This window comes from Tinamus guttatus, unplaced genomic scaffold, assembly GCF_059628265.1.
Source record: "Tinamus guttatus ecotype Peru unplaced genomic scaffold, ASM5962826v1 Tinamus_guttatus_pri_ptg000207l, whole genome shotgun sequence".
NCBI lineage: Eukaryota > Metazoa > Chordata > Aves > Tinamiformes > Tinamidae > Tinamus > Tinamus guttatus.
The window spans coordinates 345,457-370,214 of record NW_028288741.1 but is presented as its reverse complement, the minus strand read 5'-3'; the positions used below and the strand labels follow the sequence as shown (position 1 = coordinate 370,214).

At 50.0% G+C, this 24,758-nt stretch overlaps 1 protein-coding gene across 7 annotated transcripts in view; it reads right to left on the bottom strand.

The window, feature by feature from the left end:
• The window catches only part of ADGRL3 (adhesion G protein-coupled receptor L3), a 157,648-nt gene that overhangs the window by 45,176 nt on the left and 87,714 nt on the right, over nucleotides 1-24,758 (bottom strand). For 4 of the 7 annotated variants that reach the window (XM_088524134.1, XM_088524135.1, XM_088524136.1 and 1 more), the window contains 8 exons: nucleotides 22,498-22,803; nucleotides 21,188-21,291; nucleotides 17,204-17,389; nucleotides 14,066-14,104; nucleotides 3,726-3,909; nucleotides 2,824-2,946; nucleotides 1,207-1,415; nucleotides 348-524 (listed from right to left, as the gene is read on the bottom strand). In XM_088524134.1, coding sequence (XP_088380260.1) covers nucleotides 348-524; nucleotides 1,207-1,415; nucleotides 2,824-2,946; nucleotides 3,726-3,909; nucleotides 14,066-14,104; nucleotides 17,204-17,389; nucleotides 21,188-21,291; nucleotides 22,498-22,803 — 1,328 coding nt within the window. The remainder of the gene's footprint in view (nucleotides 1-347; nucleotides 525-1,206; nucleotides 1,416-2,823; nucleotides 2,947-3,725; nucleotides 3,910-14,065; nucleotides 14,105-17,203; nucleotides 17,390-21,187; nucleotides 21,292-22,497; nucleotides 22,804-24,758) is intronic. The other 3 variants (XM_088524140.1, XM_088524137.1, XM_088524141.1) reach the window with 3 other exon arrangements.

Genomic DNA, 24,758 nt, shown 5'->3' with positions numbered 1-24,758 from the left:
AAACAATGTGGTTATGGAAGTGGATCTGAAATTTCTGCCAACCCGGAAGAAGAGCGAAGACACAGCAAGGAGATGCTCTGCAACGAACAGTAAAGGATGTGTAATTAAGGGCCAATTCTGCTCATTTCTCATGCTCTCCTGCAGCAGTTGCCCAGAGCGCTGCACTGCCTTTGCACGGGTGTGATCACCTCCTCCTTCCCCAGGAAGATTTTGGCCAGGCAGTTTCCCCTGCGGGAGCTGCTGTGGCAGAGCCGTTTCCCTGCTCAGCTCCCTTTTGCAGGAACGCAGCCGAGCTGTCACACCGACCACCTCCTGGTGCTGGCAGCCTGTGGATGCGCAGCGCCTACCTTAACTTCCACGTGTGCCATGAGGACGGCGAAGTTGGTGAGGTGGTTGCAGGAGCACGTGGTGTGCGTCTTGTTCGTGGTCAGCAGGCGGCATCCCTGGGTGGACCAGTACCCCGTCATCGTCCGCTTCGTGTAGCTCCAGAAGGAACAGTTGGGATTGAAGTTTTCTTCTGACTGCTGTGGGCAAGAAATGAAGACATGCAATAAAAAATGATGGGATTTCAAAGATTTCTAAGTGCGCTCAGTTTTCTTCCAGAGGCGCTTTGTAGCTCTTGCCCTTTAATTTTACATGAACAACCAGTAATGGTTTATATGCCAATATTACTTGTCGATACCAGAGAAAGTCAGACTGTTGGTGCTCTCTTTGCTAATGAAAACTTAGTTCTTTGTTCCTGATTAATTTCAGCCACTGAGCAAATTCCGCTCTTCAGAACCAGACTCCTTCATTTGCATTGCAGAACAGAGAAATTAATTGCTTTAAGCAATCAACTTTTGCAGTGACTGTGCTTGGCTAACCGGAGGACTAACTGTCTTCTTCTACTGTAATTCCACTTTCCTCTAATGTCCCCTGCCATCGCGATAAAATAATATTATGGTCCATTCTAATATATTGGTAGTTTTTAATTACAGAACGATGCACGTCAGCAACTGAGCAATGGACATCAGTTCAGAGGAGACCCCTTCCTCGCTTTTATTAATGTATCGCAAATAGACCTTCTCCATAAATAACACAAAGTGCAAAAGAACAAACATGTAATTCAAAAACTCATCAAGGGCTGCTGGGGGCCTCAGATGAGCACGCTTTTGCTTCTGCTTTTGAAACTCGGGGGGGAAAAACCTGCTTTTCGAGCTTGCTCACCTTGATGTGCTTCACAGTAAACACCACGGGATCAGCCAGGTAGACCTTATTGCTGAACTCCTTGTTTATTGCTGCCGTGATGACAGGGGAGTTGACGATGACGGAGTGATTCGTCGACATAGCTTCTGTTCCCAACTTCATGCTGGCGTTCTCCGTGGACAGATAGGTCCCCAGGTTGTTGTACAGCACAAAAGCCACCCTGATCTCACCTGGGAAAGCAGAGAGAGGTTAGAGATCCAAACCAGCCCACTCTGATTTGGTTTAGACAATACTTTTTGGCTGATATTCTTTGAACAAGCTTGGATGCTCTTCTGAGAAAACCTCGTATTGATTCGCCAATCAGACAGCCTCTCTTTCTACTGAAACCTACTGCTCCTGCAAAAAACCCACACTGCTAGTCAACTGGTTCATAAAGTAAACCATCCATCTGGCCAGGGCTTTGCACAATATCGCATGGGCAATAAAAGTAGAATATGACTAGTGTGCCTTCATATTTATTAGTTTGTTTGTGTGTTTTGTGAGGAAACACCTGGAGCTCTGAGGATCCTTTAGAAGGAAAATTCATGCACAAAGAGTGTGCAGAGCCCTGAGGGGGTTGGACTAGATGATCTTCAAAAGTCCTTCACAGATCTTTGTGCGATTCTGTGATTCCAGCCCTCTCTGGTGACCTCCAGGTGGGTGCTAGGCCAGTGTAAGTAGCTGTGACTCTCCTGATGTGACCAAAACTCTGCTGATATCATGCTTAGAAGCTCGGACTTTACCTTCCTTGCCTCCAACCCAACTTCTTTTTCTCTACAAATCCCCTGAACCCATTAACTGAGTGAGATGTTAGTCCGAACCAAGTATTGTTACTCATCTCGGTGATGTGTAGCTTTCTACACAAAAGAAAAGTACGTGACTGAAGCACACACCTTAAAGCAACCCATAAATAAGAGCACTTCAGGCATATTAGTACAAACCCTGGCAGTCTGAAGTAGGTTTTTAGCAGAGCTGCAGAGATGAACAAACACCTCTGCTCAAATTGCTGCTGTGGAAATAAAAGACTTGGCAGCTTAAAGACCGCTCACATAAAATGCCATCTTTAATTTATATTTTGTCATAAGCTTCAGAGGGAAAGACACTGAAGACTGAGATCCCCAATGGTTAATCAACCTTGGCTGCCAGGTTGGCTCATTATTAATATTTGCTATTGTTGTTTCGTCCTTCTCGCTTTTCAGGTATTTGCATAGTGCCCCACTGTGAAACAGTTTATTCACACAAGCCTCTTATCCCATGTGAGGCTTCCTACTATAGATGAGAGCATTTAAAAGCACCTCTCTGGACTCAGCACCGGGTCTTAGCAGCCACATCATTTAAGGACCTGACACATTTTTACCCACACTTCATGCTTTCGGAGGCTCAGTCACTTGGCAACGTAATAAATTCCTCGTCAGTCAACTTGGTCTGGAGTCGAGGGCATGGGCGACTGGCATTATTAACCTTAAAATATTAACACATTGAGTAACACAATACCTGCGACTGGTTAAACAAAGCACAGAGGTTTGCAAACTGCTCAGAAACGGTGCTGAAAGCGCGGCCGACGGCCAAGGCCAGTGAGGCTGGAGGGCCTGGACGTACCGTTGCGACCGTTTTGCTTCAAGGTGTTTGCCGACAGCTGAATGGCGCTCCCGTGGCCCAGGTTCTGGGGGAATTTCAGATCCTCGAGGTTCCCATCCGTGCTAAGTCTTGCGACTTCCAGCTCTGTTTGCAAGAGACATCAGCATTCAGAAAAAGCACTGCTGAAATAATCCCCAGCATAAAGCGTCAACGATACAAAACGAGTTTTCCAGGCCGCCCAAAAACGGAGGAGTCAACTTGCAGTGTTGCACACCAGACTCGCTTTGGACTCCTATTCCTGTTTAAATCTTTGCCCTGCAGAAGTTTAAAATTTAATTTAAAAAAAGGAAATAAATTCTGCTCTCCATGGAAGACAAAAGACAAGCAGTTCTTGCAAAAAAAGAACCTCAGGATATTACGGGTAACATCTAAAATGAAAATCCAAAACCGCCAGTTCTTTGCCATTGGCGATCAGTACTTTCTGTAAATGTTATCAAGTGCTGGGGACCTGAACTCATACACGTGGAAACCAGCCTTGCTCTCATTCTACATATGCGCGGTGGGAGCGCTGGTGATTTTCTTTGTGCTTGTTTTTTTTAATTAAAGTCAACAATCAGCTAAAGGAAGACACAGACCGGTACGAAACGCAACACAACCGTATTACAACGAGGAGCCAGCTCCCCGAAGACTTCAGCGCAGACTTCTCTCTTGCGCAGACTTCACATGCAAAGTGAGAAGCAGCAACGGAGGTGCTCACTTTCCACGGGCAGATGTCTTAGGCCTGCAAACTCTTCTGGAGAGGCTTGTGCTAAGTATGTCCAATCAAAGCCCGAGGTGGATCTCTCTGGTTGCTCTCTAATTGATCTCGGGGCCAAGATTTTCGCCGAGTTTCCCAACCCTTGCTCCCCTATATGGGCACTTACGGATGTTGTCGGTGTTCTCGCGGACGATGTCCGTCTTCAGCAGGTTATCGGCCAGCACGAAGGCGCTGTCCTCCACGGTGTCCAGCAGCTTGGTGGCCGCCCGCTGCTGCTCGCTGGCGTTCAGGTCCCGCCACGCGCTGAGGGCCTGGGGCTGCAGGAGGTTATTCACCGTCTCCACCATGGCCTGCAAAGCAGCGGGACCAAGTCAGGAAGCACTCGCATGGGCCTGGGAGCACCACCAAGACCCAGGCGCACGCTCGATCCCCTCCTCCATGCCCAGCAGTTTGTGCGAACAAGGCGCCACCTCCCCACCCACCCGCCATGGCAGCTTGCAACCGAGCTCGTCATTCATCGCACTGCATGAGAGAGAGGAAAACCTTGGGTTTGTGTTCAAACGAGCCTGGGATTTGTGGCTCCGGGTTCGGAGTAAGAAGGAGCAAGAGTTAGGGAAGGAAGGAGATGGGGAAGTCGCTGAGGCAACAGATTTCAGATTCAAACAGATTTCAAATCCCATTTGTGACTCACGTGCAATACCAAAATTCAGTGGTCAGGCTGGGGTACCCGAGAAAGGTATCTAATGCCCAACGTCTGCAGGGGCCACCCTCTCCAGAGAACGTTTCCCACCACATGACCTCTGTCAGGCTCTTGTGAGGACACAGAGAGTTTCACTTCCTCGGCTCTTCCTTCACCCACAACACCAGCAGGGGCCTTTAGAGCTTGAGACACGGCACCACTTCCATTCGCTCCCGTGAGGAAGGCAACAACTCCAATGCTTCCCACCGGGCACCTCGTGCTCCAGGCCGCCAAGGACAAAGAGCTCTCCCATGCGCGACTTTCCACGGATTAATGGGGATGCACATCGGGATTGCATGGAACTGCGCCAGCCTCACGCTCTATAAATTTCCTCACTTGCCCTACCCAACCTGAGGTTTTTGCTTGACCCAACGTCCCTGCCTTGTTACTAACCCCAGCTGGCTCAACTACTTGAAACTAATATTGTTTTTTATTGAAACCAGGCACGCCGGTTGCTCAAATGGATCACGCAGAAGAAAACGGGACACTCTGACAGCACTTTCTTCTGCTAGCTAGTGTTTCCACAGCTTTATTTAGTAGTTATCAAGCAGGTGTGCCTCACAAAGGAGCACCTCCACTGCCAGTTAGCGCTGCCTGAAGGAACGAGGTTTCCCTTTGGGAAACTCCCTCGGAGTTTGCTATTACTATCTCCAAGCCACCTTCAAGAAGTTTTGCTTACAGTGAAGTCCAAGGAGGAGCAAAGAGCTGCCAGTGTGCGTGGAAGAGCCAGGAGCTTTGAATCCCAGAGCAACGTTTCACTGAGACGTTACCCCCTGCAGCGGTATCCCCGGAAGAAGTTCAGCACACTTCAATGTCATCTGTCGCTTAACACAGGTAGGAAGGGAACATCTGAGAGGTTCTCCTTACCCCAAGCCACACACACGGGTGCAAGGGTTAACACCAGACCTTGGCCATCAATCACAGCTCCTTGCTCTTGTATGCAATCACAGTGAGAACTCTCTTCATGTGCCAAAGACTTTTTACCCCGACAAGTCCTCTAGGTTGGAAGGTTTTTCATACCACCCCCCTCCTATTGGAAGGCTGAGCCAGAATCAGGCTCCTTTTACAGTAAAAACTTCCTCCTCTCCAACCCAAATTTATTCATGGCCAATTAACTCATTTGTTTCCGTGCCAAACCTCTCCTTTGCCTTAAGCAGCTCTTCCCCCTCTCTGGCAGCTACTCCTCAACCCCCTGATTAATGGAGGAGGTTTCTCCTGAGCCTCACGGCTTGGTTACCTGAAGCAGGGGGGGCAGCCAATGTTTCCAACCACTGCAGCAAACTGAAACCCTGGAATCTGCCGGGACTGCCCATGAGCGTTACTGCCAGCGCCAGGCTAACACAGCACCGCCACCAACGGCAAAACGCCAACCGAATCCCATGGGACCAGCTTTGCCGCAGGCTGGGAGCTGCTTTTGGTGGTATCAGGCAGTAAAAATCTTCTTGCTGTCAAGCCTTTGCAACCCAGAGCTGGAATCCCTTTCTCCCTTGCTGTATTAACCATAAATCAATTGCTTAAACTGATCATCAAACTGATTTTCCTAAAGAGTAGGAAAAAAAAATCTTAGCACATTTGGCACATGCACCTAAAATAAACTGGTTACCTTTAACGGTGAGAAAGAAATATTAAAAATCCATAGCATTTAAATATGGTTGTTTTTTAAAAAACCTCTCTAGCTCTTAATGCATTTCTGTAGTTTACTTTGGTAGCTTATCTCTTTATAGACTGGAAAGGAAGTATTATTCTTTTCAGGTGATCAAAAAGGACTATTTCACCATACATATCCTACGCACAGTGTTTTCTTAAAAAGACCTTATATTCATGGAAAGCAGAAAATAAGGATGTTTCTTCTCCCCTTTCAATGCAGAACACAATTTGCATTCCGTTCACTCAGCTCAGCTACTAATGGGGTCTTTAAATCTTTGCTAAAGCAACACGCTGAATACTTTTCTTAGTGCTTGAATGGTGCAAGGAGTCACTTTTTGTATCAGATCTAGCTCCCGGCCTCAGATGGAAAGGTAACGCGTGTTTGTCTAAACATGAAACAGATGCCAAACTATTTGTGTTAGGGCAAAACATCTGCTGCAAAGATTCTTTTTTTCCAGAAAAAAATTATTTTCTTACGTGTATTTTATTTATTTATCTTTTTTTTAACAACGTGTGTGCGCACATGTGTGCATGCAATGCTTGAGGAGGAACATCCGTTCGGCCCTCCTCGCCTCCCGCCGCAGCACACGTATTCCTGATCGGACGGATGCTGCTTGGCGTTGGCACCCTCTGGAAGCGGAAAACCTGCAGGCAGCCGCTTTGGAAGCGGGGCTTTGATGCAAACTCTGCAGAAAGCTTCCCCAGGGCTCCGGGTCAGACGCTGGGAGTGGGGCTGAGCGAAGCGGGTGCGGGTGTCTTCGCTGGCATTGCATCAGAGGTGCATTTAGCCCCTTGGTGCTCCCCGAGGGTCGCTCCCCTCACCTGCCTGGGTGCATTAATCAAGTGTCCCCCCGCATTACGTTTCCGAGCCCGGCACTTCATTAGGGCTGAGTGCTGCGGGTTGAAGCCAAGGAGATGAGGTGCTAATGAAATGTTTGCATTTTGGACAGGAGCTGAGGTAGGTGTTTAAGTGAAACAAAACAGCTGTTAAAGCAACACAACCTCTGGAGAGAGGGATCCCAACTGGGAAAAGTGGGGCGGGAGGGCTTGAAATGTGGGAATGCCGGCATGCAGGACAAGGACCGGACTCTGCCTCTGCGTTTAGGCTGAGCCCAGGAGTCTATTTGCAACAGAGGCTCTAACAGGACACCAAGAGAAGAGCAAGAACAAGCATGGAAGATAAATCCCTGCATGGTGCATCTTCTTCATCATGCAATTATGCAATACCAAAGAGTGGAAACGCAGTGTAAATACATGAAAGCCATTAACTTGCAGAGGAAGAATCTTCCCAAACAAGGGCAGATGCTCACGGTTTCTCAGTTATGTCCTGAGGTTACAAAACAGTAACAAAATGTAAAACTTCCTTTTCAGACACTTACAAATTGGTATTAAAACATGTATTGTCAAAAGGCAACTAATTAGGTGTCTTACAGTAATTATACATTACTAAAAGGCTGATCCTACATATCGCATTGATTTCCTTTGTGACAGCTGCTTCGTTTGGCAAAGTGAGTTTTGCTTGTTCATTACTTTTTATCTTCTCCCCTTCTAGAAATGCCCGGTGAGAGTGTCTGCCTAAAAGTCACACAGAGCCTCAGCCTAGTGTGTGTATGTACATATTCATTGGTATCACATGCATCTCGTTGTCTATCTTTGTGCCAGCCCCCAAGGCGCTTGGACAAAAGCTGCTTTTTGCAATGCACAATCCGTTTTTAACTGGGAATTGGCGCTAGAAAACACCAGAACCTGTTCATCCCAAGGCTCCCCCGGCAGAGCTTGGGAACGGGCTGCGCTGCTTGCAGACAGAAGCTTAGAAAACCGGGACACCCGTCCTGTTCGTTAGCCCCTCGTGGAGCAGACAGCCGATGCACCAACACAGCAGCCCGTGGAATGGCAGGACATTTCCAAGGGTGCTTGAGAAAATCCTGGTTCCCGGGCCCTACGGTTCGAGCTATGCTCAAACTTTCCGTTTTCAGGCCTGCGGGTGCTGCTCCCGAGTGAGGGCATCATCACCATCATCATCATCATCACAGAGCACGGCGTGCACAGACATTATTAGTCCGCTTGTTAACGGTGGCTTGAGGTTTTGCTGCAAGTCAGTGCAGGGAAAAAAAATACACAAAAGCCCTTTCAGGTCCGCAGTGGGCAATGAAAATGGAAAACCCTATGGAGGGGCTTGCTCTAAAATGTGGATGTGGTTTAAGAATCACAGCATTATTCCCTTTTTCCTATTGGAAAGTGATTTTTTTTTTAAGAGCCTGCCTGCTTCCTTGCTCAAGGACAGCTTATTTTTCTCTGTATTCATATGAAACACTCCGTGCTAAAACAAACCCTTTCCTTAAGAGTTGTCATTATTTGCGAGACTCCGAACTAATTGAGTTAAAGACACAATCAATGTCTTTGAGGGCGAGTTCAGCTGCAAGTTGTGCTCTTGCTGCCTCTAGCCGTGAAAGAAAAGCCCCATTACAGGAGAAACTCACATTAACTGTGAATATATTGGTGCAGCCCAAACGAACCTGCTGATCCAAGGGATGCCATGGATGCAGGCACGCCGGGAGACCCCATCCTACTGCATAGGAAGGGACCAGTTCGGGACATCCTTGGCTTCTTTTTGGGTAGGAAATGTACAGGAGTCTGTGCCCCATATGCAGGGATCACAGGTCAAGCTCTGCTGCTACATGGGACTTCACAGCTTTCTCTGTTCAATCCAAATTAAGAGGTGTCTGTGCTCCAAACACAAGGCAGCACACGGGACACAGCCTCTCACCGGGAAGCCCAGGCAGTCTCCAAGGCTTCTTCCAAAGCAACAAGGCCATCATCATACTCAGACTCCCTGAAATGCAGCCGGATGCCCTCAGAATGGATTCGTGGGAAAGGCAAAGCACACTTTAAAATAAATAAGTCATTCAGGTGTCTCCTGCTAGTCTTCTGCACAGGAATGGTTGGCGCCACTGCGTAAATGGCCTGGGAACGCACTGCAACAGGAGTAAAGGCATTGACCTTTATTAAAATTAGGCCATCCACAAAATGCTTAACGGGGGAAATAATGATCTAGCATGAGGCATGCAAGGCTTGCAATCTTGGCTTTGAACTACCAATAATCTCCCAATGGAGTACACACACACACACACAAACAGGAGAAATAAAAGAAGGTTACAAATTACGGGTTACGGTTTTGCTTCGCTTAGTCTACCAGGAAGAATATTTTAAGGTCAGAAGGCATCCATAGGGCTGAAATAAAAGGAATTGATTGGGAAGAAGGAAATAACAGATGATCCTTTTCATCTAATGAGATCCTCCCTGCTGAATAAGATGAGAACTGCATTTATGAATCATCTTGCATTTGCTGTCCTACTGTTTGGGATCTGAGACTATACAAGCAACAGCCAGAATAATTACAGTGGGGCCAGGAGCGAGGCTGCGGAGAGGAAAAGGGCTTGCAGACAGCGAGCATTTATTTGACAGAAGAACCAGCAGCCTTTACGGGAACTCCCGGGGAGTCCATGACATCCATCCTCTCTTCCTACTGCCCCCATCCAAGTGACGCTTCCCCTGACCCCTATAGCTGTCTATATGAAGACTTTTCCCTCTGGAAAATGCTGCACTTTTTTTTCAGTTTTGCCACGTTACAGGTGGGAATCTTAGCACGCACACAGCTCAGTTCTGGGCAGAGGAACATCTAGCCCTGCACGTGAATATTTACGTGCGGCGTTTTTGACGCCTGCGACAAAGCCCACGTCGGCGGGGCAGGGCATTCATACTCGTGCCCTCTCGCCAACACAAACCAAACGCGGGTCCCGCACACTGGGAAATACATTAAGTTCACAGAGCTTTAACGACGCTGCCGCCCTGCCCGAGTCGCGCTTCTTTGCCGATGTCCTTTTAATGACATTAAACGCGAGCTTGGGGCGAACATCCCGGCGGCACAAAGCAGGCTGCGTTCAAGAACGGCTCCCAGAGCCGCATGCAAAGTGGCCCATGAGGTGGCCCAACGAGGAGCTCAAACGCCCTAGTTAACCTGCCTGCTTTCTGCAGAAACGGGGGCTGGGGGCCGCCTTGGCGCTGACGTGACAGCGACGTGGGCAAACGCGGGGCGCTTTCCTTGCGGCCTCCCCCAGGAGCCACCTCAGGGAGTCCTGCCACGTCCCAGATGCACTTCGCATCTGCTGGGAGCTGCTGGGTGTGCAACGAAAGGAGAAAATGAAGAGGTCGAGGGAGGTGGTCCTACCCCTCTACTCAGCCCTGGTGAGGCTGCATCTGGAGTATTGTGTCCAGTTTTGGGCTCCACAGTACAAGAGGGATGTGGAGCTGCTGGAGAGAGTCACAGGGCCACAAGGATGATCAGGGGCCTGGAACATCTGCCCTATGAGGAGAGGCTGAGGGAGCTGGGCCTGTTCAGCCTGGAGAAGAGAAGGCTGAGAGGGGACCTGAGCAGTGCCTAGAAGTACCTCAAGGGAGGCAGTGAGGAGGATGGTGCTGGCCTCTTTTCAGTGGTGGCCACCGACAGAACTAGAGGTAATGGCCACAAACTGAAGCACCAAAAGTTCCACAGAAACTTAAGGAAATATTTCTTACCAGTGAGGGTGCCAGAGCACTGGAACAGGCTGCCCAGATAGGTTGTGGAGTCTCCTTCTCTGGAGATCTTTCAAACCCGCTTGGATGCAGTCCTGTGCCACGTGCTCTAGGTGACCCTGCATGTGCAGGCGGGTTGGACTAGATGACCTCTACAGGTCCCTTCCAACCTTAAGCATTCTGTGATTCTATGATTCTATGATTCATGGGGGCAGCAGTGACTCCCTCACCTTCCCCATCCCCTGTGCAGAACATGAGGCGCGCAGAACGGCCCTGAGGCTGTGGGAAACACAGCCGCTAATGCCACCAGACCCAAGCGCTGCTGCAAAAGCCACGGGCTGCTGCCTCCTCCTCAACAAAAGAGCCACTCACTTCAGCTACTGCGTTCACGGTCCTCCAGCTTTGAAGCAACAGGCTTAAGTTTTCCATGTTCATACGATGTCCTTCACTACAATATCTGAATATTGAGATTTTTTCTTTTCCCTTACTACCCTACCTCTGTTCCTGGAGGCCAGGGAACTGCACCCACAGCACTAGACAGCTGGGCCGCTGTGTGATAGCGAGCAGACCTCACTTGCTGCAGGGTACGGAGGAAATCTGTGACATCAAAACCTGCCTCATAGCTCCCCAGAGATCAACACTTACGTTTTTTGCACCTCCTGTGCTTTGTTTTAAGGCGAGACACTTGGGGGAAACGCGCAAATACCAATTCTGACGACACGGTAGGGAGCTCCCGCCTGCTGGCAGCGCTGACGAGCCCCCACGCGCGGCCGCGTGCGGGGACACGTCACCCACCATGACTCACTCTCCACACCATGGCTTCTTCATTCCACCCCCGGGAACGGCGTGCCAGGAACAGGGCCTTATCCAAAGGTGGGCAGGAGGGTGACGGGAGGAGGCAGCCCCAGCGGGAGCCGCTTCAGCTATCTTTAGTCACCAAAATGCCACGTCCCTGCTCCAAGCTCTCCTTCCTCAGCCACGGCACACAGCACCTTTCCATGGCACACTCCATCTATCATCTCAGATGCCCGCCTTAGGGGACAAATCATGTCTCTGAGAGACCCAAACCAGCTCACTGGATCTGTTTGCTCCGTCAGAGGGTCAGCGCTGGGAGGACTCACCCCGGCCTACCCGGGCCCTCCTTCTTGCCTGACACTTGCACAAGACTTGGGCGCTCTGTGCAGCTGCTCCCCTAAACACATTCCCAAAAAACACTCACATGTGGGATTCAGCGGGAACGAATGAAGCTTGGTGGAGGATACTGTGGTTTGCTAAGAGACTGGACATCCCACATCATAGGCAAAAGCGCTAAGACCAACATGGCCATATTTGACCAACGAGGCTGTCATCATCTCTCCACAGAAGAAACCACCCACCATCAACCTGGAGTGTCCTGAATTAACTGATATTGCTTAAATATCACCATGATTTACCCATCCCCAGGCAGCTGTCTAGTCATCACTTTATTATTATGAGTTTATCATGTCACTCTTCGGTTGCTTTTTTGCTGGGCTTTTGACAGAGAAAGAGAGATTTTACTACATGCACGACTAAAGTAAGAGCATCCGTAATCTCTATCTCCAGTAAATAAAATCCCTGAGCTTTTAACTCAACAAACGTTATGACATTTTACAGACAAATTAAATCAATATTTGTTTTAATTATGGAATCGCCCAGAGAGACAAGATGATAATCTGATGCTGCTTCCCCATAGTCTCACATCTGAATACATTACAGAATTTCCAGTTCAGCTTTACTCACTGTTTATTTTATTCATTTGGTTTGTGCTCAAGAGGACTTTATATCTCAATTCTCATGGGGGCTGTCTCATGACTTATTTTATGTGTGTCAGCCCAAGGAAATGGCTCATATTGATATTAGCAATCGTTACCTTCCCAAATCTACCTGTTTTTGATTGCGTTTCTGATTTTTGCAGTCACTGGACATCTCATGGCATGCTTCCCAGGGAGTTCCCATCTCCCATGGACTTCACAAGATCCGGGATTCACCATCTAAGATCGCCACAAAAGCTGCTCAGTTGCCTCAGCCAGACAAAACACTTCCCTGTGTGTAAAGGGTAAGTGCCCGTAATGGGAATATCTGCACTCACGTTTAATTGCTATTACAGATACTCTTCCTCCATAAGGTTTTTTGATGACTTCAGCTACACACCTTCCCAGATGGAAACATACTGCATGAAAAAACGCCTGGGTGCATTATTTTAGCTGCAGATAATACGAAGCTGAGCCTGAAAGGTTCACCTAGGTCATCTACTTCATTCTTCAATTCCTCCGCGTCGGGACTGTCCTCTTTTAGCAGCTTTGCCAATATTTAGCCTAAACGACTCAGGCAATAAACTTTCATCAGCTTTTGCCCGCTGAAGAGGTGATTAACGTTTAAACACACAAGTAGACTTTCCAAATGAAAGGGAAAGAGTGCTTGAAATTAGGGATAGGCCTAAGCCTTTGAAGAAGTGAGGCTTTCCTTCATAAATTCCAAGCTTTCCAAAGAGTGGATTAAATTCACTGTTCATTAAGGCTTGAAAGAAGACAGAAAATCCAGGGTGGTGCAATACTGTTTGCAGGGGGAAATCTCAGCCCTCCAGTCCCACGTGCTGAAGGAGGAGGACGCTCCCCAAATGAAGGTGGTACAGGCTGTAGCAAGGGGTGAAGAGAAATTCAGAGCGCATCCAGATCCCCCCTGCAGAAATGCAGGGTTCACATTGGCACCTTGGTGTGTCAAACACTTATAAATACCACCCGCACGCACAACTCCAAAGTCTGCACACTAACGGCACAGAAATTAGGAGCAAAACATTCACGCTGCTTAGAGCAACGTTAACTCACCCGCATCACACACACAACTTCACACGAAGGCGCTGCAGCAGGTGCTACAAAGCAAGGTGACAGGACACACACAAGGGCAGTCCAAGGCCCCACCAGAAGCAGGTCTCTCCAAATCTAAGGGATCCTCTGGTGGGGCTGTCTGGTTCACCAAAACCAGGACACACGTCTGCCAGAAGCAGGCTGCAGCTGGGGGAGCTTTATGGAAGGTTGTGTTCTCCAATTTAAATTTAGCTTGCAGCACGCTCCTCCTCCCTACATCCTTCTGCGAGGCCGTGCTGTGTTTCATTAGGATCCCGCACGCCAAGCGCTGCCGCTCGGAAGCTTTCCCGCATTTTCAAGTGTAAGAGGAAAAGAAGGAAAAGCAAGGAAAATGCACGCAGCAGATTCCTCCATGACAGCAATGACACTGCAAATAGTTTTGCGTTCTTCAACTGCACATGTGCGCTGTCTTGCTTATTCCAGGGGACAAATGGATCTTGGTACAACTCTCCTTGGGTTTTTCCTTGGGTTGCCTGATTTTTTTCAGGTCTGGGCAGGACTGGGCTGGTGGTGGCGAGTAACGAAGTTCTCATGCTGTCCTGTCACCCTCACTTTAGCCCTTGCTGCCGTAGGGACAACAAAACCCAGGCACACGGAGACAAGCCCCACTTCACCCAGCCACTCAGCCCAACAACGTGACAGCAGTAAAAAGGCAAGAAATACCTGGACATAGGCCCTGCAAGAGCGCTCCCTTTTCTGAAGCTGAGTCCACAAAGACAGCAGATTAAAGACGGGATAGAAAAAACAAGTTAGTGACAGAACAAGGAGAAAAAAAAAAAAGAAAAATTGAAGAAAACACCTACAAAAAAACTCATTTCTCTTTTTAAACAGCTCCTGGAAACAAAGTAAATTGAAGGGAGCATGCGGGTTAGGCAGTAGTGGAAGGGCTGGCTGCTGAAATTCAGGTTAGTCCTTTTTTTTTCAGTTAAGTGAAGACTGGGAACTTTGCAAGAGCAGTTGTTACATGGTTGGAGCCATGGAAACTGAGTGACAGTGATCAGGAGGCTGCGTCTCCCCACAGCTCCGCTACCACTCCTGTCATCTCCATGCCAGGCGAGGCTGGAAAGGATGGGGCTTATCCTTAGCTACCCCAGGGCAGTGTGGGCTCAGCCTTGGACGAGCAGGACCCCTTCCGAGGAGCGGGATGCGGCGTCTGCGATGGAGCACAGACCCACCTGCACGAACACATCGAGCTGGTCCCCAGCGCTGCAACCTCACTGCTCGTGGGGCTGTTTTCCAGCCCTCTCTCACTCCGAGTTGTGCTTTCCTGGGTAAGGACCTGATTGTCCAGGGAAGCTGCAGGGTCTCCAACCTTGGGGATACGCAAAAACTGGACACGACCTGGGGCAACCTGCCCAGGAACCTGCCTCAGGAGCCTCGACGAGCTGCAGCAACCCAAACAGACCCGGGCATAATGCGATGCCTAATTCAAGTTTTAATTCATGCATTTGCAACAGTAGAAACCACCCTGTGGGTAAATTTGGCCAGTAAGAAGACTTTACAGGAGAAAATGGAGATCAAAGAAAGCTTTGCTGGAAATTACGGAGATATCCGCTCAGGGGTCTCGCCAGGCTGCTAAGGAACAATTAGTACCTTAATTAAGCAGGATCCAGTGGAAAGCGTAAAGCTTTTGGTGACAGCAAAGTGGCTGCTGTAAAGAGGAGGGATTTTAAAAAAAAACTCTGATTATGCCAGTTTATTTCTATTCATCATACAACAGCTTGTAAAAAAAGGAAAATAAAAACTCGCAAAACAGCACAGGCAACTACTTTCAGATGGAGAATTAAGGCAAATCCTCAGTGCATTTCCTTTAATGATTAAAGAAGTATTTAATGGCCAGTGCTTGCTGCAGTTCTTCTTGTGGATTAAACAGCACTAAGCAAAACTCTTTGCAAATAACTTTTTTTATTTTTTTTTCCTTCCTTTCCTGAAAATACCCTTGACCAGCCAAGGGGAAAATGCGGCCTTTTGCTTGCCCAGCCCCACTTCCAGGCGGGATTCGCGCGCTCCGGTAGGAGCGGGGAGCAGTTGCTCTTGCGAGGAATTAAGTGGGCGACGAGAGCGAGCAAGTCACCGAGCCCGGCACTTGGATCACCGGCTCGCAACGCGGTTCTGCAGGGCTCCGCGCGATCCCGGGTTTTCATGCGGGGAATTGATCCAGAGGAGCCTGCTGTGCAGTGCCGGCGGCAGAGGGAACGCTGGGCACGATGGGGACGGGCCCTCCTCTGCCAAGCAGAAGTGACACGGCCTCGGGGGCACCTTGGGAAGGTCGGGAAGAGCACGGGGCTGCGATCATGTAACCGGTTAGTAGGGGACATTAATTGCCCATTTTACCTGACGCTGCCATCGCCTCGCAACGAGGAACCGTGGTTTGATTGCAACGAAGAATGTTATGCCGATGTGACAGTTAATACAACTGCTACCTACGCTGTTACAGAGTAGCTAGAAGCAGCACTAATTAAAAGCATCATGATGACCCAGCTGGCAGCACATGCAAAGCGCAGGGTATGCAGGACTTCGGTTCCCATGCGGCTGCAATATTCAACAATCCAGAAGCCCTTTGCTTTTAAAACAGAATAAATCTACAGTGATAACTTACAACAAAACGGCAGTGTTACTTCCCTGAAAAACATTTGTTTCCAGAAGGCGTCGCTGGGATCATTTTTTCCTTACACAACCTTGGGACCAGGCTCCCTTCTCACTTGCATGGGCACCAGGGCTGTGGGAGCCAGCTGGGCGGCTGAGAACAAAACCTGGTTCCTTCTTTGAGCAGAGTGGCCAGTATAGGCCTGGGCTTGTAGCCACAGAGCTCACTCCTGCTTTCCTCCAATGACCAGGACCACAAAATTCCCCACGTGAATCCCATTTCATGGAATCCATGTGTTTACTTGAGATTCAGGGCTACGGAGGGCCTTGGACAGGAGGAAACCCTCAACTTTGAGCATACTCTTGTCAATGCCACAGCTCTACTTCCTTCACAACTTCTGGCATCTTTAAAATGCAAAAAAAAAATCCACTTCATTCTGAAAATGATAACAGGACTAACAATTCTTCTCATCCAGAGGGCACAGAAACAACATGGTCATCGCATGATAAGGTGCTTGGGGGCAGAGTCGCACTTAATCCTTTAGCAAGCTCTCCAATACGAAGCCATCTTAAATGCTCTAAATGCAAACGTACTGGCATCGGATGCACCTTCAGCAAATGCATCTCAAGTGTAAATAAATGTTTCTGTCTGTTTTTATTTGTTCACATGCATGCATGAAAGTGCCCATTTGACCTTCACATCCAGCATCTTGTAATGGCACGAGACAAAAAAAAAAAAAAACAAAAATCCAAAATGCAAGCTCTATCCATCTGCTGCGGACTTTAAATATTCAGCTTGCCTGGCCTGCGTTGTATGTCACTTCACAGACGGATTCAGCACTGGACAAGCTGCTGCTCTCAGCTATGCGGGCATGGATTTATTCATATTACTTGCTGTGGCATCGCTACGACGGGTGCTGTCCCGGGGCACGAGAGCTGAGACCAGGGTGAAGCACCTGCGTTTCACCTCTCTGCCCATGGAGGAGGACGCGCTTCCCAGCACCGCCAGGGCTTTTGGTGTTCACAACCGTTGCCTTTCTCACCAGAGGAAAAAAACAATACTCTGCAAATGAGAAAGCACCAAGCAAAACCTCCTGGCTGCCTGGAAAGAACTGCAGCCCCAAACCGCTCTGCTCAGTGAGAGATTTCCAAGGCCTCTCCAGAGCCAGGCACTCCCTCTCCGGGCTGTGTCTTCCCGGGCCCCGTCCTGCTCACCTTATTCAAGCTGCGCGCGGCGCTGTCCTTCCCGCCGGGCGTCAGGTTGCGGAGCTGCACGTCCAGCAGGTTCACCAGCTGCACCATGGCCGCCACGGAGTAGGTGATGTCCCCGGCGTACAGGTGGCTCCGCGTGTGCTCCGCCAGCTCCCTCGCGATGTTGGCAGCCATCTCCCCCGACCTCATCTGCAGCGGGGACAGGGGACAAGGAATCCGCATGGCTCCGGGCCCTCCCACACGCCGTTGAGACTTGGAGGCCACTTGACAGCACGAAACAGCCCGCTGCGGAAACGCCCTTTCGAGATGCTGATCTTATTTCCCATTATACATGCCTTTGTAATATGGAAATGCATATCCCAGGGGAACGGTCCAGGGATCAGGAGAAATTACAGAGGATTGCATATAAATTAAGCTACCGCTTCTCCATCAGGCTAAATGCTCAACGCTGCTGGGTTCTTCACGTGAAATTTCCAACCATCTTATCTGGCTCCAGTTGGAAAGCAGATATTTCTCTTTTTCCCTCAATTTCGGGTGCTTATTATTAAAGCGAGATGATGGGGAAAGATAGCAGGCAGAGCTTCCACCTCTCAGTAAATCAATTAGCTGAGTTATAAACGAACAACTTGCTTCCATCAATTTGACAGCAACAGCCCATCTGATTTAATGAAACCTAAGTGAAGATATTCATATGCTCGTCTTCAGAGGATTCAAACACATGATGGTACAGATAAGATAACTGAAACCGATAATGTGGTGTTTTTCCCATTAGAGCAATAACTTATATTCCAAAACTGAATGATTTCCTCCTTGCTACGCTCAAGCTTAACGCTCCTACCAGGCTGCAAATCTCCACTGGCTGCTCCCTGCTCAGTCCTCGCTCTTGGACCAGAATTTCTAAACCTCTCTGCTGTCTCCCCAAAAGATGCCAAAAAATAACAGACCTCTTTTTGACGTGAGACTCAGTCTTTTTTTATTGTTGATGTTGTTTTCTTTCCTCATTGCGGGAAAAAAATGAAGGGATTCTGAGATAAAAATACACTGTTTTCTGCTCAAACTAAACTGGATTGCTCGTGGTGCTGGGTGACTTTTACCCTTCTACAAATTGCTCAAATTTGGCCTTGCAATGCTAGTTCTAAGGGGACAAAAATGCTTCCTGCCAAAAAATACCAAGACGCAGCAGGGAGCCCTCTTGCTCACTCAAAAAAATGCTCCCCTGCTTCATTTCTGGATCCCGGCAGGATTCAGGCCAGATTTACAAATTACCATTGCTCTGCCTGAAACCGCATTGTGCAACAATTTGCTAATGCTTTCCTGGTTGCAGCACTGTCTTTTGTCTTCTTACATCTAAAAAGACTGTAAAACAATTGCTGCTGGACAGGGTAAATATTCCTGCCTTTTTTTTTTTTCCATAGACTTTATGGAAGGGAAATTGGGAGTTTTGCCTGGAAAAGCTAACAGCAATTCTCCCTGGCAGCACCATTCCCTGTTTCTTCCCCATCTTTTTCAAAGGGAAGCGGCTGCAGAAGAGGGCAGCAGAATACAAAATGAGAGCAAAGCAGAGCAGGAGATATTTTGGGAAGAAAATTTAGAGGGAATAAGAGCGAGCTGCCGGGGAAGGGAGGGTATGTGCTGAAACACCAGTGGCCGGAAAGGCAAACAGGCTTTCCTGCAGCCTGAGGCTGGTTTTGATATCTCTTTCTACCTGAGAGGTCCAACGGATCCATCGAGAAGACAGTATGGAAGGTTGAACTGGGGTTTTCAAAGCTGCTGGCACGAGCTGGGCTGGTCAGCTTGGAAGGCCTTGGGGTCGCTGCCGTCCTTCGAAGGGGCAGACACAGAACAGGCTTGTTGGGACCCAGCAGCTGCCAGCAGCCGCGTTGCAAACAGGGGCTTTGCCCCATTCGGAGCCTGCGAAGCCTCCACAAGCATTTTCTTTCCCCAGCAGAGGTTTCCTTATACGTGTGCATACATACGAGACAGCCACATCTGTCATCCTCATTGGCAGAGCTTGCTAGCACATTCTGGGGAGAAGACTCAATTCCTCCCGACCACCTTGGAGGGCACACTGTGATGCCCCAAAAAACCCTCTTGGGCCCTAAAACCAAAAGCCACAGTGAGGAAAAGACTTTTTTGGGCAAACCGCCCGCTGCACCAACGCTGGTACTGATGAAAGCAAGAGGTAAAGCAAACAGGCTGAACGGAGGGCCGGGGCAATGTATCCAGAGATGACCTTTCAGCTTCCCTTTACTGCCTGACTCTAGAAATAACCCACGGAGCAGTGCATAATTCAATAGCACTGGCAAGTTTATCCTCCTGCTACGTTATGAGGGCACGGCAGGCACCAACAATAAAGTTAAAGTAAATGTCAGGAGGCCAATGAATTGCTGAAGCGGGCATTTGTTCTGATCCTCCATCAAGCACGATAACTCTAATGGAAGCTAATAGAGGGTTGTAAAACCTCATACCGTGATGCAAGTGGGCAAACACCCAGTGTACAGCCAAAGCTCAGCAGGAGGAAGAAAAGAAGCGAGCTGTAATCCTTACCTCACTGCAGAAACATGGAAGCAAGCATGCAGGTGCCCTAACAGCTTTGCATGTCACCGCGCGGACTGCAAACTTCACAAGTGATTTAACAGCAGTGCTTGCAACAAGGGCCCCAGTGAATGCAAACCCCAACGCAAGACCCCCGTTAACCCTGGCAGGTTTTTCCTCTCCAAAGTCACTCCTGGAAAGGCTTGGCCGTTTGGAGCTTCTCCTCATAGTGTTTGGGCCACACAGCAGATCTCCGCTCGGGCACCAAAAGGCTGGATCCAGAGCCGTGTGGCAGCTTCTCCCACTGAGCGGTGGAAGGTCCAAAAGCTGAACATAGCTGAATTCTTCCAAAAAACATATTTCAATATATACATGTATGTATATATTTAAAAAAAAAAATGTAGCTCAGTCCTGGTTGGGCAGGGACGAGACAGGCACCAGCCTGGTACCAGCTGTCCACTATTAGCCCCAAGCTCATCAACATCTTTCCCCCTGTTCTGGGGAAGGGATGGGTATAAATACACTTGGGGGGGTGGGGGGGTAGGGAGAGCACCTGTTGGCAATTCCCAAGCTGATGTGGGTGATGGGGAGGAGAAAAAAGGAAAAGTCTGAAGTCTCTTCCCATCTCGTCGCTCAGCTCACCGGGAATGTAGCGTTTCTCCTACCCTGCGGCACGGCCTGCGAGTGCCACAGGGCTCTCCTGCTGTGGTTCCAGGAGGGATCGGATCCCCCACAAACTGCTCTAAGGAGGATCCAGCCCGCAGAGGCTGTGGGGCAAACACAGAGGCTGTGGGGCAGATTGGTCTCCCTTTGGCATGAAGCGGAGGCATCGCCGCGCATTAACAGCAAAAGCACTCGGCATATTGCCACCGTGTGAGCGCTGAACCGCCACTGTCACATGTTAATGCACTCCTCGCACTGATAGATCATGGAGAGCTACACAACATTCATCAAGGGACCTAAAAGCCAAAAGATACGCATTGCTGCAGCATTGCTTTCTATTCTGTCAGCCCTTTTACAGCTTGGGAAGAAGTTTAACCCGGAGCGGCAGTAGCACCATCCAGGCACGTCACACACAGCCTGCCTGTCCCAGGCAAAGACTTCTCAACTACAGGGTCTATCTTGTGCTTGCAAGGCAGAAAATCCCCTGGGATGTGCAAAAAAGCATGTTTCCTTCTGCAATAGGTCAGCGTTTTCCGTATCATCTGCTCACCTCCTCCTCCCTCTTCCTCCTCTTCCTGCCACAGACAAGAAATGCCGTTCCTTTTGGTCTAATTCCGCTCACCAGCCCTTTCCCCCGCTCTCCTTGCTCCGCTTTCTGCAATGTTTGCAGCCTTGCTTTCTCCTCACGCCTCCCCGCGGGTCACACCGAGGAGCCGGCAGAGCCACCGTGACTACTGGGTGCTTTGGGGAGCCACCAGGGACGGAGGCAAAGGCTGGGAAGGGCTTTACCTTCTGCGTGATGTGGTTGATCCAGGGAGAAGAGCAGTTGCTGAGGTCCGGTCCTTGGGGGTCCCAGACGCCATCGGGTGCCAGGCACCGGAACGTCGCGACACCTGCAACGGGGAAAGCTGCTGCACTCAGGCCCCTTCCCCACGGGGACCCAGGCTCACCGGCTTCATTTCAGCACCTCAGACCTCCTGGTAGCTCAGGAGGACACGTCTGAGGCACCTTCGTGTCCTCATCTCCCATGACTGTGGTTCTCGGGGGCTTTCAGGCACAACAGACCCATGAGGGTAGTGACTTTCCCCATTTCACTAGCTGGAGACTATGGAGCTTGGAGAAACACAACGGGATCTGCCCAAGGACAGGCAGGAAGGCTCAGAAAGATCTGGAAAAATACTCCTTCCCTACTCTCACCGCTCATTTCTTTCCAGTCCCCTCATACTTGATCTACATTTGACCAGACTGACCTCACTGAATCCAGGAGAGAGTCAGAATTCGATACACAAATGTAAATGGCGTCCCACGGGCAACAGAGCACAGAATTAATAGGGAGTCTCCTTTGCAAACCAGAGCCCTCCAGCCTCAGGCAATTGCCTCCACTTTCTGCGCTAAGAATAGGTTGAAAATTAAGGGTTTTCCACAACCTGCCTTTGTTAGCATACGGTCAAGTAAACCATGTGCCAGAATCCATTATTCTCTTCACCACGTCTTAGTTTGGGCAGAAACTTTCTGAAAGCAACCTTGTGGAAATAAGCAACTGAGGGCAAGGGGGGAAGACAAGAAGAAAAATCCAATCAGCAATAGACCATTGTGAAAGGTTTGGCCTTGTTCTTCCCCCTGCTTTCCCTGTTGAGCATGTTGGATGTGCGTGGAAAAATCTCATGCACAGTTTCGGGGCCTGAGCTGGTGGGAATACCCGTGTTAATTGCTTTTCCCACCCGCAAAAAAACAGACTTTAAAGCACCAAGATAAGAGTCAATCAGCCTGCAGACCACAATTACGGGCAGAGCAGGGATAATATAAAATTTGCAGGGGTCTCTCCTTGCTATTGGCGCTCTCCTCTCCCACGGATGGAGCTTAGGATGCCCAAGGCTCTGCACAAGGCGATCAGCACCTTGAATTTTGGGTCCTTGGTGCTGCTGGGCTTCCCAACGTACACATACTTCACCAATGTAACGTGTATGTCCCCAAAAGCATCAGGGCTCTCCCCAAGGGAGCCATGCTGAAGAACACGGGTCTAGCTGAAGAACGCAGCCGCCCAAGGCACCCACCACCTCCAGAGGCGCCTCCCCTCCTTCCGCCGCCCCTCAACTCACCGATGGAGCCGACGGGACAAGGCTGCTTGGCCACCTGCCCCTGCCGCGTGCGGGACCACGTAATGTCGCGGGCTTCCACGGGGTCGCAGCTCTCAGCACCGGCCGCGGGCAGCTGCGAGGCAGCCGGCGGCGGCTGCGTGGTGGCCTCGTCGGGGACGTCGGCCGCGGGCGCCGGCGTGCTGGTGCTGCGGTTCCTCCTGCCCGCCGCCGAGGCCGTGGTGGGGCGGCCCGTGCTGCTTGCGGCCGCCCGCGCTGTGGTGCTGCTCGCGGTGCTGCCCGGGCCCAGCGCGCCCGACGGCGACGCTCCTGGAAGGAGGCGGAGGTGGGTTAGACAGAGGAAGGGAGGAAAAAGGGGGGCCGTGCTGGGCTCTGCTCCCAGGATGTGCACGGAGGGAGGCCTTCACATGGCGTCACAGGGCGGTTGAGGTTGTCAGGGACCTCTAGGGATCACCCAGTCCAACCCCTGCTCCAGCAGGGACAACCAGAGCAGGGGCACAGGGTGGCATCCAGGCGGGTTTGAAGATCTCCAGAGAAGGAGCTTCCACAGCCTGGGTTTCAGTCCTGTCACTGGCCACCACCGAGGAGAGTTTGGCCCCATCCCCCCTACACCCTCCCCTCAGGTGCTTGCACACGTTGATGAGATCCCCTCTCCGGCTGCTCTTCTCGGGCCAAGTCCCACAGGCCGCAGGCGAAGGAAGACACAACGAGCGCCACAAGAGCACACGGCCTCCTCATCTTCCCCTGCTCGCTACCCCCGTGCTGGTGCCCAGGCACCTCGATACACCACCTCTTAAATCTCCACGCCCCGAGACGTCCCTGAAACCCAGGGCCGCCCCCTCGAGCACGCCCAGATCCTCCCTCAACACCGGGGTGGCTCCATTTCCCGAGACTCGTCGCACTCTGCCCTGCTGGCACGGCCCACACGCGCCATCAGCGCCGTGCTCGTTATTCGGGTGCAATGACACTGCTGTCACTGCAGCGCAGGACAGGCTCCCCCAGGCCCAGCCTGTGGAAATCGCGGAGACGCCTGCCCTCACTGGGGAACAGCAGCTTTTCTGTCCTGAGTGGGTTTAATTTTTAATTTAAAAAATAACCGGGCCAGTTTTCCAGGCTTCTTGTGCCACCTCGCTCTCACCACGAGGCCCGGGTTTGAATGAATGCCAAAAAACACACGGCAAACTCCTGCCGGGGTTGACAGATTCCTCCTAGTTGCTCTTCAAAGCCCTGCTAAATCACCAAGCGGGACGTGATTTCCAATTGACGTTCCTGGGAGGCTTGAAATTTGTGGAGAACTTCAGCAAATTTTACCCCTATTCACTGCAGCCGCTCTTGCCACGAGAGCGTATTTCATCTCCTCCCAATAACAATGGTTACTCCAATAGCCACGACCCGTGGGATTTTGCCCATTTCCAAAGGTAATTACTGCTTACTTTCCATTCAAAATGCCCTGTGCCATGCGCTACAGATGCAGAGGTGAGAAGAACAGATGTAGCGGATAGAGCTGCAAAGGAAAAATGGGTAAATTACCCTTAAAATCATTCGCACGGTCACTCGTGAGTGCAAAGAGATAGGAAGAGCCTTCTAGCAGCCAGCAGGGAGAAGTAACGAGCTCAACCTTAAAATACCCTTTTTTTTTTTTTTTTTTTTACTGGGTTTCCTTTCTATTTTTAAAAATAGGCAGCTCCAGCACTTACAGTTACCATGGGTCTGGGGGGAAAAGACCTGACTGCTTTAAGACCGAGTTAGGTTGGAAGGAGGCATCGGGACCATCTGCCTAGGAACAACTGTTTCCAAGCCAAGAAATCATCGATCGACAGCAAGCGGGGCAAAATGGCCCATGCCAAGCAGTACAGACCTCCTCCCGCTTCCCTGAGACACGGGGGATGGCTTCTCCATGCGACTCCTCTCCTGTTTTTCCATCACGGTCACATCCACAATTCCCTTACGCCCATTGCTGCCCCATCAGGACAAATAGAGCACTGCCTATTTCTGAGAAACACAAAACCCCATGGTCCCTCAAGCCCTCCCTGCTAATTTTGCCCTTTGCGTATTTGACAAATACAGTTTTTGCTCCCAGCATTTCCTTTTTTCCCCCCATTTTTTATTCCTTTGAACGACAGTACAAGTTGTATTTACACAGCAATAAGAAGGCTTAGGCGAGCCTTGAAAGAAGAAACACACAAAGCCCCCAAACCTAATGCAGTTGGGAGATTAGATTTAAAAAGAGAAATCACAGCTGCTTTTCTCTTCCCTGTCACACA